The 19,339-nt window shown below is 42.0% G+C and overlaps 1 protein-coding gene across 1 annotated transcript in view; it reads right to left on the bottom strand.

Moving 5' to 3' along the window:
* LOC120061205 (vitamin D3 receptor A-like) overlaps positions 1-19,339 on the bottom strand; it is an 81,898-nt gene that overhangs the window by 9,881 nt on the left and 52,678 nt on the right. The window contains exons 3-6 of the mRNA XM_039010830.1: positions 14,373-14,503; positions 4,185-4,369; positions 3,860-3,959; positions 1,652-1,835 (exon numbers count right to left, since the gene is read on the bottom strand). Coding sequence (XP_038866758.1) covers positions 1,652-1,835; positions 3,860-3,959; positions 4,185-4,369; positions 14,373-14,503 — 600 coding nt within the window. The remainder of the gene's footprint in view (positions 1-1,651; positions 1,836-3,859; positions 3,960-4,184; positions 4,370-14,372; positions 14,504-19,339) is intronic.

The following is a 19,339-nucleotide window of genomic DNA, read 5'->3' as shown; positions in this document are numbered from 1 at the left end:
GATGTCAGTAAGCGGTGAGAATTTGAATGGAGTGGATTGCGCAATCTGGGACCTTATATAAGACCGTGGAACAGGAAGTACCGTCCTTTTCAACGGTGCGCCTGGCGCAAGAAGACATCACAATGACGTCCTGCAAACGCTTTCGTTTTAGTAGTTCTATATCTCCGGTCAAGTTTTTATTCGTTATAGGTGTTAAAGACATCATAAGGTAGTTAATTTAAACCGACTTATAGCAGTTTATAGCAGTTTATTGCGATTTTCCTGGATTTCTTTGTGACGCGCTTCCACTAGTTGGGCACCTCTCCAGTGGGTGGCTAACGTTAGCGGCTAATTCGACAGGACAAGAGGACATCTTTCAGCCAAAAGACGATTGTTCTGAAGAAAGGACACCTTGCCCAAGATTCTGATGGAAGCTCAGCTAATAGTAAGCAGTCTTTATGCTGATAATTCATTGTTCTGTTGAAAAAATTCAAATGCATAAGACTCCATTACTTGCAGTGTAGCCTTGCTTTATCGCACGGTGTATTGCGCAGTTACGTTAATTTAAAAAATTTAACCCAGCGATTGCATTAAGAACTAATTTGTCTTTCAATTGCTGTCCAACCTGTATTTTTTTAGTCAAGTTTATGAATAGTTTTCGATAAGAATAGGTGCCGTTCCAAGATGGCGCCGGACAGATTGCTTGACGTTATGGACACTATTATCATTGTATAAGCACGATTTGTGCCGCTAAATATGCACATTTTTGAACAAACTCTATATGCATTGTGTAATATGATGTTATAGGACTGTCATCTGAAGAATTCTGAGAAGGTTAGTGAAAAAATTAATATATTTGGTGGTTTATACGTTATGTTACGTTACGTTGCTATGTTTGGCTTGAATCAATGCTGTTGTGCTAAGCTAATATAATGCTATATTGTGTTTTCGCTGTAAAACACTTAGAAAATCTGAAATATTGTCTGGATTCACAAGATCTGTGTCTTTCATTTGCTGTACGCTGTGTATTTTTCAGAAACGTTTTATGATGAGTATTTAGGTATTTGACGTTGGTGTCTAATTACTCTGGCTGCTTCAGTGCTATTTCTGACGGTAGCTGTGATGGTAGCTGCAATGTAAAACTGATTTATACCTCAAATATGCACATTTTTCGAACAAAACATAGATTTATTGTATAACATGTTATAAGACTGTCATCTGATGAAGTTGTTTGTTGGTTAGTTTGGTTGGTTCTTGGTTAGTTAGGTTGGCTTTGTGCATGCTACCTGTGCTGTGAAAAATGTCTGTCCTTCTTTGTATTTGGTGGTGAGCTAACATAAATATACGTGCTGTTTTCGCTGTAAAACATTTTAAAAATCAGACATGTTGACTGGATTCACAAGATGTGTATCTTTCATTTGCTGTATTGGACTTGTTAATGTGTGAAAGTTAAATATTTCAAAAAAATATTTTTTGAATTTCGCGCTCTGCCTTTTCAGTGGAATGTGGGAGGAGTTCCGCTAGCGGAACGCCTCGGCCAGACAGGTTAATGTACTATTGTAGGGCTCCGGGGTGAATTTTCGTCTACGTACAATCCTAACCTTAACCATTAGTGGGCAAAATGTAGAACTGACCCCAGACCAGAAGGCACATGATATGCAAAGAGTCCCACCTGAAGCCAGGGATCATCTTAGCGAAGCCGATGACCTTCTGGATGCTGTAACTGACCAGGTCAGCCAGGTGGGGTAACATGGAGAACTTGGAGCCATCGTCCTCACTGGAGTCCGGGCTGCCTGCACTGTCCTGGTACATAATCAATAGACTGCTGAATTTCATCAGCTTGGTGTCCACCGACTCTACACAGGGAGAGAGAATAAAGGTGTTTAATGGAGATGGTAGAAAGAGAGGTGTTCAATAATAAAGAGAAAGGATAAATGTAAGAGTTCATGGGGAATGTGAACGAGGGAGAGATGTCAGTGGCAATAAATGGTTGCTAAAGGAAGCAAAAGGTTTACAATGAAATGGTACAAAAGGCCATTCAACTCTTCCAGGGCACAGTTTCCCGAAAGTGATGTAACTTAGGCTTATGAGTGCTTTAACGACGCATCTTCCCTACAACAGCCGAAGATATAACATGCGTTTCCCAAAACACCACGCAAAGAGAACAGACAGTAAAAGTGAGTTGTTGGAGCATGTGTCGATACTGATTAGATCGAAAGAAAGGCAGTGCTTCTCTCAGATCATCTTTCTCAATTCAAATCTCATCTTAACATAAGTATTATTCACATGACCTACAACAGATCAGCTCCCAGAGAGATATTACCACCTACAGCTGCAAATATTGAGGTAGCTTACTCTAATGCTTATCCAATAAAATGTTAATGCTTACCACACATTAAAGGCTATACATTATGAAATATATTCAGACAGTAGCATACAAGTAGCAAAACAGAACTCAATTTATTGAACATTAAATGTATTTAAATATGATTGAAATAGGCCTATAGCCTACTGAGGTAACAGTAATCATTCCCCTAGACTGATACCATTTTTTTTGCGTTACAGCTGGATTCTTTTTAAATATACATTTTACCAAATGTTATGCAAAGTATATACAGAAATCTAATTTACATAAGTATTCACCACCCTGAGTCAATACATGGTACAATCACCTTTGGCAGCAATTACAGCTGTGAGTCATTCTGGGTAAGTCTCTTAGAGCTTTGTACACCTGGATTGTGCAATATTTGCACATTATCTTTAAAATTCTTCAAGCTCCCTCAAGGTTGTTGATCATTGCTAGACAGCCATTTTCAAGTCTACGCATTGATCTTCAAGCCGATTTATGTCAAAACTAACTAGGCCACTCAGGAACATTCAACGTCATCTTGGTAAGCAACTCCAGTGTAGACTTGGCCTTGTGTTTTAGGTTATTGTCTTGCTGAAAGGTTGTGTCTCCCAGTGTCTGTTTGGAAAGCAGACAACCAGGTTTTCCCTTTAGGATTTTTCCTGTGCTTAGCTCTATTCAGTTTATTTTTTATTTAAAATAAAAACTTCTTAGTCCTTGCCGATGACAAGAACACCCATAACATGATGCAGCCACCACCATGCTTGAAAATATGAAGAATGGTACTCAGGAATGTGTTGTGTTGGATTTGCCCTAAACAATTTGTATTCAGGACATAAAGTAAATTTCTTTGCCACATTTAGTGCCTTATTGCAAACAGAATGCAAGTTCTGGAATATTTGTATTCTGTACAGGCTTCCTTCTTTTCACTCTGTCATTTAGGTTAGTATTGTGGAAGTAACTATCCATCCTCAGTTTTCTCCTATCACACCCATTAAACTCTGTTTTATAGTCACCATTGACCTCATGGTGAAATCCCTGAGAGGTTTCCTTCCACTGCGGCAACTGAGTTAGGAAGGACACCTGTATCTTTGTAGTGACTGGGTGTATTGATACATCCAAAGTATAAGTAATAACTTCACCATGCTCAAAGAGATATTCAATGTCTGATTTTTTATTTTACCCTTCTACCAATAGGTGCCCTTCTTTCGCTGGTCTTTGTGGTTGAATCTGTGTTTGAAATTAATTTCTCGACTGAGGGACCTTACAGATAATTGTATGTGTGGGGTACAGAGAATAGGTAGTTATAAAAACACTATTATTGCACACAGAGTCCATGGAACTTATTAAGCACAGTTTTACTCCTGAACTTATTTAGGCTTGCCTCAACAAAGGGGTTGAATACTTATTGACTCAAGACATTTGGAGAGACTTGTCAATGACGACAAGGGTAGTCTTGCTCATCATGTTAATGGAACATGTGATTGTGGTGCATGTATACTGTGTGTCTGCGCGTGAGCATATGTCCCTCACCTGGTGAGTGGTTGAAGGAGTCTGAGGAGGCATCTGACAGCGAGTGAAAGGAGGCTGCACGACTGGCACTGCGTGTTACTGGGCCCTCTCGCACCGGGGGCTGCAAACACACAACACATGCATTTAACAAGAATACATTTTGTCTATCTTGTAAAGTGCACATGGGAGTGATTGACAAAACAACAGACCCAGAATCACTTGAAGTGAAAATGGTAAAACATTAAATGCATGTCATGCAATAGCTGTGATTTCATATCGCAATAAAATATATATAGCAAAAAAAGTGAGAACGTGAGTGGCTAAGCATATTTCGATCAGTACAGACCCTGAAGTGTGAGAAGTCGGAGTAGGAGTCGTCGTAGGTCTTGTGGTGTGCCTCCACCAATGATGCGATGACCTGGCTCTGCTCGTCATTCAGCCTTGGTCTCAGGGCCTCCCGCACCGCCTCCTCCTCCTTCCTCTTCTGGATCAGATCCTTCTTCCTCTGCACCTCCTCATCTGTCAGGATGACTGGGGGAGAGGGAGGCGAAGGGGGAGGCGAAGGGGAGACAGGTGAGAAGAGGAGTGGTGGGAAAGTAGAAACACAGCTAGCTAGCCTGATTGCCTTTCACAGGAGCCTCTCTCAGATCTCCTGACAACAGTGGTCGATTAAGTGAGTTTCTATCACTAGCTGATAGTTTTCTTCACACAAACAGCAGCTATGAGAGAGGGTTGAAACAAGACTCAGTAGAACGCGTGTAGGCTTATGTTCTTCCCAGGAGAACCACCATTAGCACCAACAAGTGTCATCTGAGCTGTTCCGTTTCTCAAACAAACATACATAATGCCAATTTTCCATACTGCGGTAAACCACTACAAGATGATACACAACGCAATGTAGAAATATAGAAATGTACCCGACAGAGGCTATCAACTACACATTAGTAAATACATGGAAACTAAACTAGAAGTTCATTTTAGTTTCAACAGATGAAACAAATAATCATATCAAATGTACCAGACAGAGGCTAACATTGTATACATCAATGATGTCTCCCTTGCTGCTGGTGAGTCTCTGATCCACCTCTACGCAGACGACACCATTCTGTATACTTCTGGCCCTTCTTTGGACACTGTGTTAACAACCCTCCAGGCGAGCTTCAATGCCATACAACTCTCCTTCCATGGCCTCCAACTGCTCTTAAATGCTAGTAAAACGAAATGCATGCTCTTCAACCGATCGCTGCCTGCACCTGCCCGCCTGTCCAACATCACTACTCTGGACGGCTCTGACTTAGAATATGTGGACAACTACAAATACCTAGGTGTCTGGTTAGACGGTAAACTCTCCTTCCAGACTCACATTAAGCATCTCCAATCCAAATTAAATCTAGAATCGGCTTCCTATTTCGCAACAAAGCATCCTTCACTCATGCTGTCAAACATACCCTTGTAAAACTGACCATCCTACCAATCCTCGACTTCGGTGATGTCATTTACAAAAAAGCCTCCAATACCCTACTCAATAAATTGGATGCAGTCTATTACAGTGCCATCCGTTTTGTCACCAAAGCCCCATATACTACCCACCACTGCGACCTGTACACTCTCGTTGGCTGGCCCTCGCTTCATACTCGTCGCCAAACCCACTGGCTCCAGGTCATCTACAAGACCCTGCTAGGTAAAGTCCCCCCTTATCTCAGCTCGCTGGTCACCATAGCAGCACCCACCTGTAGCACGCGCTCCAGCAGGTATATCTCTCTGGTCACCCCCAAACATACCCTTGTAAAACTGACCATCCTACCAATCCTCGACTTCGGTGATGTCATTTACAAAAAAGCCTCCAATACCCTACTCAATAAATTGGATGCAGTCTATTACAGTGCCATCCGTTTTGTCACCAAAGCCCCATATACTACCCACCACTGCGACCTGTACACTCTCGTTGGCTGGCCCTCGCTTCATACTCGTCGCCAAACCCACTGGCTCCAGGTCATCTACAAGACCCTGCTAGGTAAAGTCCCCCCTTATCTCAGCTCGCTGGTCACCATAGCAGCACCCACCTGTAGCACGCGCTCCAGCAGGTATATCTCTCTGGTCACCCCCAAAACCAACAACCCAATGTTCATCTACCAGGACAAACTAGCTAGCAATAGTAAGCTAGCTAAATGTCCATGAATGTTTCATGTGTTTGACATGCCCCCAAATGAATATACATTACACAAAAATATAAAACGCAACATGTAAAGGATTTGCCAAAATACAAAAGTAGGCCTATGTCGTAGTAAAGTGATCCTCCTGTGGGGAACAACAATGCCACCTAAACTGGAACGTCATGTGGGGTCTCTTCATATCAGATTTCAACCCAAGTGAGAAAACTCATTTGAGTGGAGATCCAGCAAAGATCCATAGAATTCTGTCAATTATGGAATTGCAGTATAGAGCCAAACAATGAAACACCCAGCAGGCAGCCACAGTCCATGAACAAATCAACTGAACTGACAGCTAATGTTGAGCAGCAAAGTCCGGCAATGATAAAAATACGCTAGATTTAATTTTGGCCACCATCACTTTTCCTTGAAGAGTCACATTTAACATGCCCATTAAAACCCAAGAGGCTAGGCACTTACATTCAAGCACTAGAAGGGCTCAATAAGCATTCGCTGAGTGGAGCTGTCAATGAGCGCTCACCGGGTGGTCTTTGTTGGGCGACAGCTTGTGTTCACACATTCATTGGCTGGGCATCTAAAACAGGCTTGTTTAATAGCCCAATGCACAAACACGAGATAATCTCCCAAAGAAACTGCTCAAGAGATGAAGTGTTCATCTCCTAAATGTAGAGCACCCCACATAGGAACAATTAGGAAGAAACCACAAGAAATCCTAAAAGTATACTGAACAAAAATATAAAGCAACATGTAAACTGCTGGTCCCATGTTTCATAAGCTGAAATGAAAGATCCCAGAAATATTCCAAAACCACAAAAAGCTTATTTCTCTCAAATTGTGTTTACATCCCTGTTAGTGAGCACTTCTCCTTTGCCATAATAATCTACTCACCTGATAGGTGTGGCATATCAAGAAGCTGATTAAACAGCATGATCATTACACAGGTGCACCTTTTGCTGGCTGGGGACAATAAAAGGCCACTAAAATGTTGTCACACAACACCACAGATGTCTCAAGTTGAGGGAGCGTGCAGTTGGAAGATAATTTAAAATGTTAATTTCTCTACCACATGCCACCACCAATGTTGTTTTAGTGGCCTACATACTCACCAGACATGTCACCCATTAAACCTGTTTGGGATGCTCTGGATCGATGTGTACGACAGCATGTTCTAGTTCCCGACAATATCAAGCAACTTCGCTCTGACTGATTTTCTGATTGACACACCTACCTTTATTTTAAGGTATCTGTGACTAACAGATGCATATCTGTATTCCCAGTCATGTGAAATCCATAGATAAGGGCCTCATTTATTTATTTAAATTGACTGATTTCCTATTAGAAACTAACTCAGTTAAATCTTTGAAATTGTTGCGTTTCTATTTTTGTTCAGTGTAGTTGATATTTTAACCTGCATGTCATGATGGCGTACGGTGTGGATGAACAAAATCAATACGCACGTGGTAGGTATAGTCATGTAACTGCTACAAGTTAGCCTTGTAGATAGAAAAGGCATTTAGTTGCTGTATAAGTGAGTCACATGTGAATCAACTTCACGGCAAGACATTCCTGTCTTGACTGATGCTCTCTAGAAACTTCTGCTCACTTCATTTGCACAAAATGGCTATTGCGTTATTCATGCAAAAAGCTTTCCGGACTACCCTTGTCAGAAAAGGAATTACGCAACTGTAAAACAAATGTTGGCTGTTTCATGCTCACATGCTGACAGATCAAGTTAACAGCAGCTGTGCCTGTGGTAGAATGTATTTTATGTTTTCGTCTATTATTTGCCAAAAGTCTTCCCACTGAACAGCAAATTGAATGAAAAGAAGTTCATAAAACAGTCTTTGGGACCTGACTGTAACCACAACCAGGCAGCTGGCTCGTGTTATGCAGTGCATTCAGAAAGTATTCAGACCCCTTCACTTTTTCCACATTTTATTAAGTTACAGCCTCAAAATGGATTAAAAACAAATCCCTTTCACCAATCTACACACAATACCCAATAATGACAAAGCAAAAAAAATTATATTTAGCAAATTTATCAATGAAATATCATATTTACACACAGTACTCGTCAAAAGTTTGGATACACCTACTCATGCAAGGGTTTTTCTTTATAGTTACTATTTTCTAAATTTTTTAATAATAGTGAAGACATCAAAACTATAAAATAATAACATATGGAATCATAAAGTAACCAAAAGTGCATATTTGAGATTGTTCAAAAGTAACCACCATTTTCCTTGACGACCACATTGCACACTCTTGGAATTCTCTCAACCAGCTTCATGAGGAATGCTTTTCCAACAGTCTTGAAGGAGTTCCCACATATGCTGAGCACTTGTTGGCTGCTTTTCCTTCACTCTGCGGTCCAACTCATCCCAAACCAACTCAATTGGGTTGAGGTCGGGTGATTGTGGAGGTCAGGTCATTTGATGCAGCACTCCATCACTCTCCTTCTTGGTCAAATAGCCCTTGCACAGCCTGGGTGTGTTTTGGGTCAATGTTCTGTTGAAAAACAAATGATAGTCCCACTAAGTGCAAACCAGACGGGATGACGTATCGCTGCAGAATGCTGTGGTAGCCATGCTGGTTAAGTGTGCTTTGAATTCTAAATAAATCCCTGACTGTTTCCTGCAAAGCACTATCACACCTACTCCTCCATGCTTCAAGGTGAGAACCACATACGCAGAGATCATCCGTTCACCTACTCACAAAGACACAGCGGTTGGAACCAAAAATCTGGAACCATCAGACCAAAGGACAGATGTTCACTGGTCTAATATCCATTGCTCATGTTTCTTGGCATAAGCAAGTCTCCTATTATTGGTGTTCTTTAGTAGTGGCATCTTTGCAGCAATTCGACCACGAAGGCCTGATTAACGCAGTCTCCTCTGAACAGTGTTGTTGAGATGTGTCTGTTACTTAAAATCTGGGCTGCAGAGGCTGGTAACTCTAATGAACGTATCCTCTGCAGCAGAGGTCACTCTGGGTCTTCCTTTTCTGTGGCAGTCCTCACCCCCAGTTTCATCATAGCACTTGATGTTCCAAGTTCTTGAAATGTTTTGGATTGACTAACCTTCATGTCTTAATAAAGTAATGATGGACTGTCGTTTCTCTTTGCTTATTTGAGCTGTTCTTGCCATAATATGGACTTTTACCAAGTAGGGTAATCTTCTGTATACCACCCATATCTTGTCACAACACAACTGATTGGCTCAAATGCATTAAGGAAAGAAATTTAACAAATTCACTTTTAACAAGGCACACCTGTTAATTGAAATGCATTCCAGGTGACTACCTCATGAAGCTGGTTGAGAGAATGCCAAGAGTGTGCAAAGCTGTCATCAAGGCAAAGGGCGGCTATGTGAATAATATATTTTGATTTGTTTAACACTTTTTGATGTTATTTCATAGTTGATGTCGTCACTATTATTCTACAATGTAGAAAAAAGTAAAAATAAAGTAAAACCCTTGAATGAGTAGGCGTGTCCAAACTTTTGACTGGTACTGTAAGTATTGTATACGTCACTGATGTCGCTCTTGCTGCTGGTGATTTACTGATCCACCTCTATGCAGACGACACCATTCTGTATACTTCTGGCCCTTCTTTGGACACTTAACAAACCTCCAGACGAGCTTCAAAGGCATACAACTCTCCTTCTGTGGCCTCCGACTGCTCTTAAATTTAAGTAAAACTAAATGCATGCTTTTCAACCGATCGCTGCTCACACCTGCCCGCCGGACCAGCATCACTACTCTGGACGGGTCTGACTTAGAATATGTGGACAACTACAAATACCTAGGTGTCTGGTTAGACTGTAAACTCTCCTTCCAGACTCACATTAAACATCTCCAATCCAAAATTAAATCTAGAATTGGCTTCCTATTCCGCAAACAAAAGCATCCTTCACTCATGCTGCCAAACATACCCTCGTAAAACTGACCATCCTATCGATCCTTGACTTCGGCGATGTCATTTACAAAATAGCCTCCAACAATCTACTCAGCAAATTGGATGCAGTCTATATCACAGTGCCATCCGTTTTGTCACCAAAGCCCCATATACTACCCACCACTGCGACCTGTATGCTCTCGTTGGCTGGCCCTCGCTTCATATACGTCGCCAAACCCACTGGCTCCAGGTCATCTACAAGTCTCTGCTAGGTAAAGCCCCGCCTCATCTCAGCTCACTGGTCACCCCCAAAGCCCAAAGCGCTCCAGCAGGTATATTTCACTGGTCACCCCCAAAGCCAATTCCTCTTTGGCCGCCTTTCCTTCCAATTCTCTGCTGCCAATGACTGGAACAAACTGCAAAAATCACTGAAGCTGGAGACTCATATCTCCTTCACTAACTTTAAGCACCAGCTGTCAGAGCAGCTCACAGATCACTGCACCTGTACATAGCCGATCTGTAAATATCCCATCCAACTACCTCATCACCATACTGTATTTATTTATTTATCTTGCTCCTTTGCACCCCAGTATCTCTACTTGCACATTCAACTTCTGCACATCTATCACCAGTGTTTAATTGCTATATTGTAATTATTTTGCCACTATGGCCTATTTATTGCCTTACCTCCCTTATCCTACCTCATTTGCACACACTGTATATAGATAGACCTTTTCTATTGTATTATTGACTATGTTTGTTTATTCCATGTGTAACTGTGTTGTTTGTGTCGCACTGTTTTGCTTCATCTTGGCCAGGTCGCAGTTGTAAATGAGAACTTGTTCTCAACTAGCCTACCTGGTTAAATAAAGGTGAAATATATATTTTTTTAAATAATAAAGATTCTGAATTTTATTTAAGTACTTTGTTGAAGCAACGATTACCTTTGGCAACGATTACAGCCTCAAGTCTTCTTGGGTATCATGCTACAAGCTTGGCACACCTGTATTTGGAGAGTTTCTCCCATTCTTCTCTGAAGATTCTCTCAAGCTCCGTCAGGTTGGATGGGGAGCATTGATGCACAGCTATTTTCAGGTCTCTCCAAAGATGTTCGATCGGGTTTATGTTCGGGCTCTGGCTGGCCCACTCAAGGACATTCAGAGACTTGTCCCTAAGCCACTCCTGTGTTATCTTGGCTGTGTGCTTAGGGTTATTGTCCTGTTGGAAGGTGAACCTTCACCCCAGACTGGAGGTCCTGAGCGTTCTGGAGCAGGGCTTCATCAAGGATCTCAGTACTTTGCTCTGTTCATCTTTCCCTTAATCCTGACTAGTCGCCCAGTCCCTGCCACAGAACATACCCACAGCATGATGCTGCCACCACCATGCTTCACCGTAGGGATGCTATAGGTGATGAGCGGTGCCTGGTTTCCTCCATACGTGACACTTGGCATTCAGGCCAAAGAGTTCAGTCTTGGTTTCATCAGACCAGAGAATCTTGTTTCTCATGGTCTGAGAGTCCATTAGGTGCCTTTTGGCAAACTTCAAGCGGGCTGTCATGTGCCTTTTACTGAGGAGTGGCTTCTGTCTGGCCACTCAACCATAAAGGCCTGATTGGTGGATCGCTTCAGAGATGGGTGTCCTTATGGATGGTTCTCCCATCTCCACAGAGTAACTCCAATCAACTTGTAGAAACATCTTAAGGATGATCATTGGAAACACGATGCACCTGGGCTCAATTTCTAGTCTCATAGCAAAGGGTCTTAATACTTATGTAAATAAGGTAATTCCGTTTTTTATTTTTATATATAAATCTATAAACCTGTTTTTGCTTTGTTATCATTGGGTATTGTGTGTAGATTGATGAGGAAAACATTTTATTTAACCAATTTTAGAATAAGGCTGTAACGTAAGAAAATGTGGAAAAAGTGAAGGGGTCTGAACACTTTCCAAATGCACTGTATGCTAGCTAGTAGCTACCTATTTAACAATGGTGCTGTCACCAACATTTGATTTAATCTATTCCCATATTTAAGGATTATCCACAATGGAGACATGTTCAGAACTAGAGGTGGACCACCCTTACTCCATCATAGACTGTCTTACTGTTACTGGCTGGTTGACTGGGCTGACATCAAACCAGAATGGGACACTCCGTAGCCCATCTAGCATGGCATAGTCAAAAGGACTGCCGACGCACCCAAGCTAGCCAACAGTGGTGATTTCCCACAATTTGCCAGCTATCGTCTGCTGCGTTGTCTAGATAGTATTTCACAGTGCCTTCTGTATTGCTGGCACAGCACTGAGGTGACAGACAGCCGGCTGAGGACAGAAAAATCGAGCTGTTTACCACAGAATGTGTCCACATTTAGTAATTAGTCTAGTGCCTGGATCGCCATGGCGGAGGACTGAGATGCAGGGAGAGCGATCCTCGATTGGAATTTAAAGATTAAGCATAAAAGATTAAGTCCACAGAAAATATTTTAAAAGGATCATAATTAAGGGCCACTTGATTTGCCTTGACTGTCATTACTGAATGTAGTATTTGGTATCGTAATACTCTGGGTCAGAATATCATCAATATCACAATAACCATCCCCAGCTATTATTAACTAGAAACAAAAAACTGTTTTAAGTGAGAAGTAGGTATTGATCTGAAGCCAAAAAGGAAAAGAAATTCACAAGCACCACCATACATACTTCACCCATGCTCTACCAAGGTTTTCCAGCACACAGCTTTGACCTACTACAGTAGGTATGTTAGTCTATTGTATATCAAACAATGTGTAGGCAGGTTGCTTAGGATTCAAACCTTCTCAAAACAGCCTAATTCATACTCAAAGGTGCTCCCACAATAAATGTGATTTGTACTGCATACAAGGTAAAGTATTGGATTCTTTAGGCACTACCCACACTAAGACATTATCCCATTTCGCTACCTTTTCAAGCTTTCTTTAAGTATATGAAAGCAAGCTTTGATTTTAAACTTCCAAGACTATCAGGCTTGATTGAGTGAGCCGTTTTGTCTTGTAGTAATTTAATTTCAATAGTAGTAATTTAATTTCACCTCTTAGCAGAATGAGCACAGAGGGGCTATTTCTGGCTGCCCTCCTGTTAACCCTGTAGGATAAGGGAGTGTGGATAATTGTGTACTCTCCACTGATTTGGCAGGCGGCAGAGTGGGCAGGCCTGCTCTGTTGTCTTGGCACACACTATCAACTGCGGACAATGTGGCTGGATCCTCTGCAAGGCAGCGATGCTTTGAAAAAGAAACAAACTATAAGGGCGAGGCCTTGGATTGACCAATTAAAGCGTTACGACAACACCCACTGGTTATGACGTTCAACTCTCATTAACACACAGCTGTGCAAAACATCTGTGTAGCATTCAACATGATTTATTCATGTCAACATAGTGCTATATCAGCCACATACGGTAACTGTATCACTCCAAAAAAAAGAGGACCAACAGGCAAACTTCAAAGAGCATTTAACATCAACAGTCTACTTTACATAACAGCCTGCACTTGTGTCCACATCAAGCTGAACCTAGCTCGACAATTGGTTGCAGAGTCGTCGCTCTCATCCAATCGCAAGTCTCACTCCATGCCACACCCGTCTGAAATATTTCAGGGCAAGACACATGTTATTGTTTCACATGAGTGAGTACCCACATGACTGGGGCATGCTGTGCCAGGCAGCACTGTGGCCTGGAGCTTTAGCGCTGGTGCAGACAAAGAGGCCATTTTAGCTGTTTGGATCCTTTTCCAGGGGCCTCATTTAGGCTTGTGACTGTTTGCGGGCTAGGCTCCACAGAAGCAGCCGGAGCATTGTACTTGCTCACATTGTAAATAGACTTATTTTTCTACTGTATTATTGACTGTATGTTTGTTTTACTCCATGTGTAACTGTGTTGTTGTATGTGTCAAACTGCTTTGCTTTATCTTGGCCAGGCCGCAATTGTAAATGAGAACTTGTTCTCAACTTGCCTACCTGGTTAAATAAAGGTCAAATAAATAATAAATAAAAATTGTTGGACTGGTCTTTATTTCGCTCTCCCCTCCTTCACCCCTCTCTGTCACCTCAAAATGCAGCTTGTTTATTTTCATAACCCTGCTGACTTGGTGTTGAAGCATGGTAAACTGGAGGGCATTGTATAAAGGAGGAGCTAATTTTGGGGAATATGTTTGAAACAAGTCGGTACAGAACATAAAATACAGTACAACCCTGCTCAATTTTTCTGCCTGAAAGCAACACAAATACAGACCTCTAAAAAAGAAAGAGCATGTCCAGGCAAAGATGATTATGTAAAACAGACAGTAGTAACATACTGTACAGTAGAGAGTGTACTGTACGTCTGTATTGCTCTTTCACATGATGTAAACAGTCTTCAGCCAGAATGAGCCAAGCACTTAAAGGGCTGAAGTTACTGTATTTATGACCAGTTAGAAATCAGGTGTCTGAGTACTCACACTCCTTCATCATGCCCATGTCCACGCAGCGTTTGAGCCGGCAGGCCTGGCAGTGGCGCCGGTTGTCCTTGGTGATGGAGCAGCTGCCGTTGAAAGGGCAGGTGAAACTGGCCTTACGCTTCATGCTGCGTCTGGTGGGGGCAGATAGACAGAGCTGGCTCACTAGCACATTAAAAGAGGAAGATGCATTAAAACCGTGCTGCTAATATTGCTATTTTACAGGAAATGGAAGGCAGACGGGATTATTACTCAACAGGATTACATTCAGACACAGAAACACACTGTATTAGAAAGCAACACTACCCCCCCTGACAGTAAAAACAAACATTTCATGAGCAGTCACATAGCGTGCCATTCAAACAGAAAAACAGATATACAACCTTGACATACAGCCTCTCAATTGCAGCAAGCACCTGAGGTGCACGCACATAGTTTAGAAAAAGATTAACACACAGATCAGTAGAGTACTAGAGTCCCTCTTGTTCCCCCCCACACACAAACACAGGGGTTTCAACTGGTGTCTGTTGCCCTTTCTCCCAAATAGTTAACAAATTAAGCATGGCAGACATGAGGACCACTGACTAAGAGTTGTGTTTAATGAGGACCACTGACTAAGAGTTGTGTTTAATGAGAACATGATGTCTGAGAAAGACACAGCCTGGCATTTTCTCCTTCTTTCCTGTCGGCACTTTCTGTAATCCACATACATCGTTTACTTGATGCAGCTTGGGAAAATGTAGTCTTGACGGTATTATGATAATGAAACTATTTGGGGTGCTTTCTGCCCTGCAGTATAACTACTTCAATCACTATGAACTCTGTAGATACAACCCCCATAGGTTTTTAGATGTTTTCTTGATGTTTAAAAAAAAAAAAGGGAACGAAAAGAATCGAAGGGAAACAGCTCAGCTTTAAATTCAGCGGGAATTTCTTGTCTATGGCAAACAATTTTCCCTTTACTTGTAAGATATACAGGTGTTGGAAGCACATAGTGTATTTGGAAAGTATTCAGACCCCTTCACATTGTTATGTTACAGCCTTATTTTAAAAATCAATTTCAGAATGAGGCTGAAATGTAACAAGATGTTGAAAAAGGGAAGAGGATATGAATACTTTCTGAATGCACTGTAAGTGTCGATATGACAGCAGTCAAAAAGAGTCAATTGTCAGGTCGTGCTTGTGTGCATCTTCATGCAATGGCATCAGTTGGATTTCATTTAGCGGTTATTCCTTGTCCTAACAGTTGACACAATTTTCGTAACTTTCACTTGCTTGAAACACTGACATACCTTTGTCAGTACAGCATAATAGTCTCAGGTTCTCTATTGTCCATGGTGACCCTTCTCCCCTTGCCAACGTAAAGTTCCACAAGCCTCATCACCACATTCTCCGACACTCGCTCACCTGCTGCCCATGGTGGATATTTTCCCAGATTTTAAAAGGTGTTCAGCATGTACAATTATGCACGCTTTCTCAGGATAATATGTGATTGGAATATGTTCCGGGATTCAGCCGATGGCATTGAGGAGTTTACCTCATCAGTCACAGGCTTCACAGTGACTGTATGTACATATCCCAACCAGAAGCCATGGAGTACAGGCAGCACTGAGCTAAAGGCTAGAGCTACTGCTTTCAAGGAGCGAGACACTAATCCAGACACTTAAGAAATCCTGCTACGCACTCAGACGAACCATCAAACTGGCTAAGTGTCAATACAGGATTAAGATTGAATCCAACTACACCAGCTCTGATGCTCGTCGGATGAGGCAGGGCTTGCAAAATATCCCGGATTATAAAGGGAAACCCAGCCGTGAGCTGCCCAGTGAAGCGACCCTACCAGACGAGCTAAATGCCTTCTGTACTGCCTTTGTAGCAAGCAACACTGAACCAGAACCATTCATGAGAGCACCAGCTGTACCGGACGACTGTGTGATCACGCTCTCCGTAGCCAATGTAAGACCTTTAAAACAGGTTAACATTCACAAGGCCAGATGGATTACCAGGACGCGTACTGGCAAAAGTCTACACTGACATTTTCAATCTCTCACTTACTCAGTCTGTAATAACTACATGTTTCAAGCAGATTACCATAGTCCCTGTGGCCAAGAACAGCAAGGTTACCTGCCTAAATGACTACTGCCTCGTAGCATTCACATTTGTAGCCAGGAAATGCTTTGAAAGGCTGGTGATGGCTCACAACACCATCATCCCAGAAATATTGGACCCACTTCAATTTGCATACCGCACCAACAGATCACACAATCTCTATTGTACTCCACACTGCCCACTCGTGACAACAGCACAGCGTTCAACACCATAGTATACAAAGCTCATCACTAGGCTAAGGACCCTGGAACTGAACACCCCCCTCTGCAACTAGATCCTGGACTTCCTGAAGGACGCCCCCCAGATGGTGAGGGTAGGCAACAACACATCTGTCACACTGACCCTCAACACTGGGGCCCCTCAAGGTTGCGTGCTTAGTCCCCTCCTGTATTCCTGTTCACCCACGACTACGCGATTCCAAGACCATCATTAAGTTTGCAGATGACGCGACGCTGGATCACCGATGACGATGAGACAGCCTATAGGAAGTAGGTCAGAGACCTGGCAGTGTGTTGCCAGGACAACAACCGCTCCCTCAATGTGAGTAAGACAAAGGAACTGTTCGTGGACTACAGGAAAAGGAGGGCTGAGAATGCACCCCACTCACATCGACGGGGCTGTAGTGGACAGGGTCGAGAGCTTCAATTTCCTTGGTGTCCACATCACTAAGGACATATCCTGGTCCAAACACACCAACACAGTCGTGAAGAGGGCACAACATTGCCTCTCCCCCTCAGGAAGCTGAAAAGATTTGGTATGGGCTCTCAGATCCTCAAAGTTCTACACCATCGAGAGCATCCTGATTGGTTGCATCACCGCTTGGTATGACAACTGCTCGGCATCCAACCACAAGGCACTACAGAGGGTAGTGCGTACAGCCCAGTACATCACTAGGGCTGAGCTTCCTGCCATCCAGGACCTATATACCAGGCGGTAGGGCTGGACGACATGGCCAAAATATAATATCACTGTATTTTTTTTATTGAGCGGTGTGACTATTTTATGTTTTTGAATAATAAAAGTTCTAAATATTCTTTATGAGTTGTGCAAGACCCTAGGATGGCAACATTCATTCTAAGTGGCTTTAAATTGTGCCTTTTCCATTCTGATTGTTTTATACTGCTCAGTTGGATAAAAAATGCTTTTTTTTTTTTTTTTTTTTTCTGCATTCCCTGCACTCATTAGAGATCATTTCCACACTGCCACGTAAGGGCTGCACGATATGTGCAAACAATCTAGACCTTACTTTTAACCAAATGTTGCAATTTAATTGTGATTTACAACAAAACACTTGGGTGAACTGTTGAAATCATGGAAATAGAATGATTACTTTAATTCTATAGCTAGTATATAATAGTGGGCACTTTGAATAGTGTTGTTTGACATGACAATGAATGAAAATTCCAGGGAGAAATTGTGACAGGGTAGGAACCAAAGTGTTGATAAGTGTTTGCAGGGGGACCCTATAATCTTTGGCTACATTGAATGTTTTCTATTAGCTACTTAAAGTTAACATATTCTTGCTTTGCGTATTCCTCTTTGATTTAGAAGATACTGTTACACAAACAACATGCTGATTTAGGTCTACATCATCACTGGTATTATCCGACTGTATAGCTAATTATGTTTGCGCTGACTCAGTACATTTATTAGCTAGCTATTAGCGGCTAACAAGATTTAAGCCCAACTTGCTTAGAAAATACAGTATAAACCAGCAGTTTGCAGATTTAAGAAACACAAACAGTGTAATTATAGAACACTAGGGGAGTTATATTAAGAAGCAAAGTGAAAACAGCATAGTTGTCAACAACATTGTTGCATGTGCTGCACTGACAACAATTGTGCTCCTTGAGTGACAGGGGGCAGGGTCTGTGTGAAAAGTGGCAGAGACACACAGCGAGAAACCGAGAGAGAGAGAGAGGCAGAGAGAGAAAGTAGCAAAGTAAACTATGAAAATGGACGGCGTATCACATATTAACAAACCAAACATTCAAATACAGTTATAAAGGTAAAGTAAAAACTGAACCCGTCCGTGCATCAATACCGGCCTTTGGTAAAATACTGCCGTACCAGGCGGTGTCAGAGGAAGGCCCTACAAATTGTCAAAGACTCCAGCCACTCAAGTTATAGACTGTTCTCTCTGCAAGCAGTACCGGAGCACAAAGTCTGGGAACAAAAGGCTCCTTAAGAGCTTCTACCCCAAGTCATAAGACTGCTGAACAGTTAATCAAATGGCTACTCAGAATATTTGCATTGACCCCTTTTATTATGTTTTTGCACCGACTCTCTTGCACAGGCTCGATGTACACTCACTGAACTCTAACCACACACGATACACTCCCCCACACACGCTGTTTGTTAATCATCTCTGCATATAGTCACTTTACCCCTACATATTGCCTCAATTACATCGACTAAACCGTACCCTTGCACTTTGACTATGTACCGTTACCTCTTGTATATAGCCTTATTGTATTATGTGATCATTTTTCCTTTAGTTTATTTAGCACATTTTTCTTACTTTTTTTAAACTGCATTGTTGGTTAAGCAAGCATTTCACGGTAAGGTTGTATTTGGCGCATGTGACAAATAAAATATGTTACTTGTATCCTACTCTAAGTAGGCCAGAGTAGATTGATAAAACTGCTTTGATGGACTGATTTAGGGTACATATCATTTTAAGATTACAATTAGAATGGATCAATACAATATCATTAAAAAAAATGATTTAACCTTTAACTAGGCAAGTCAGTTAAGAACAAATTATTACTTACAATGACAGCCTAACCCGGCCAAACCCTCCCCTAACCTGGACGACGCTGGGTCAATTGTGCGCCGCCCTATGGAAATCCGGATCACGG

The sequence above is a fragment of the Salvelinus namaycush genome, chromosome 16, assembly GCF_016432855.1.
Source record: "Salvelinus namaycush isolate Seneca chromosome 16, SaNama_1.0, whole genome shotgun sequence".
NCBI classification, from domain to species: domain Eukaryota; kingdom Metazoa; phylum Chordata; class Actinopteri; order Salmoniformes; family Salmonidae; genus Salvelinus; species Salvelinus namaycush.
Note: the sequence above shows the minus strand (reverse complement) of the source record. Positions and strands in the feature narration are given on the sequence as shown.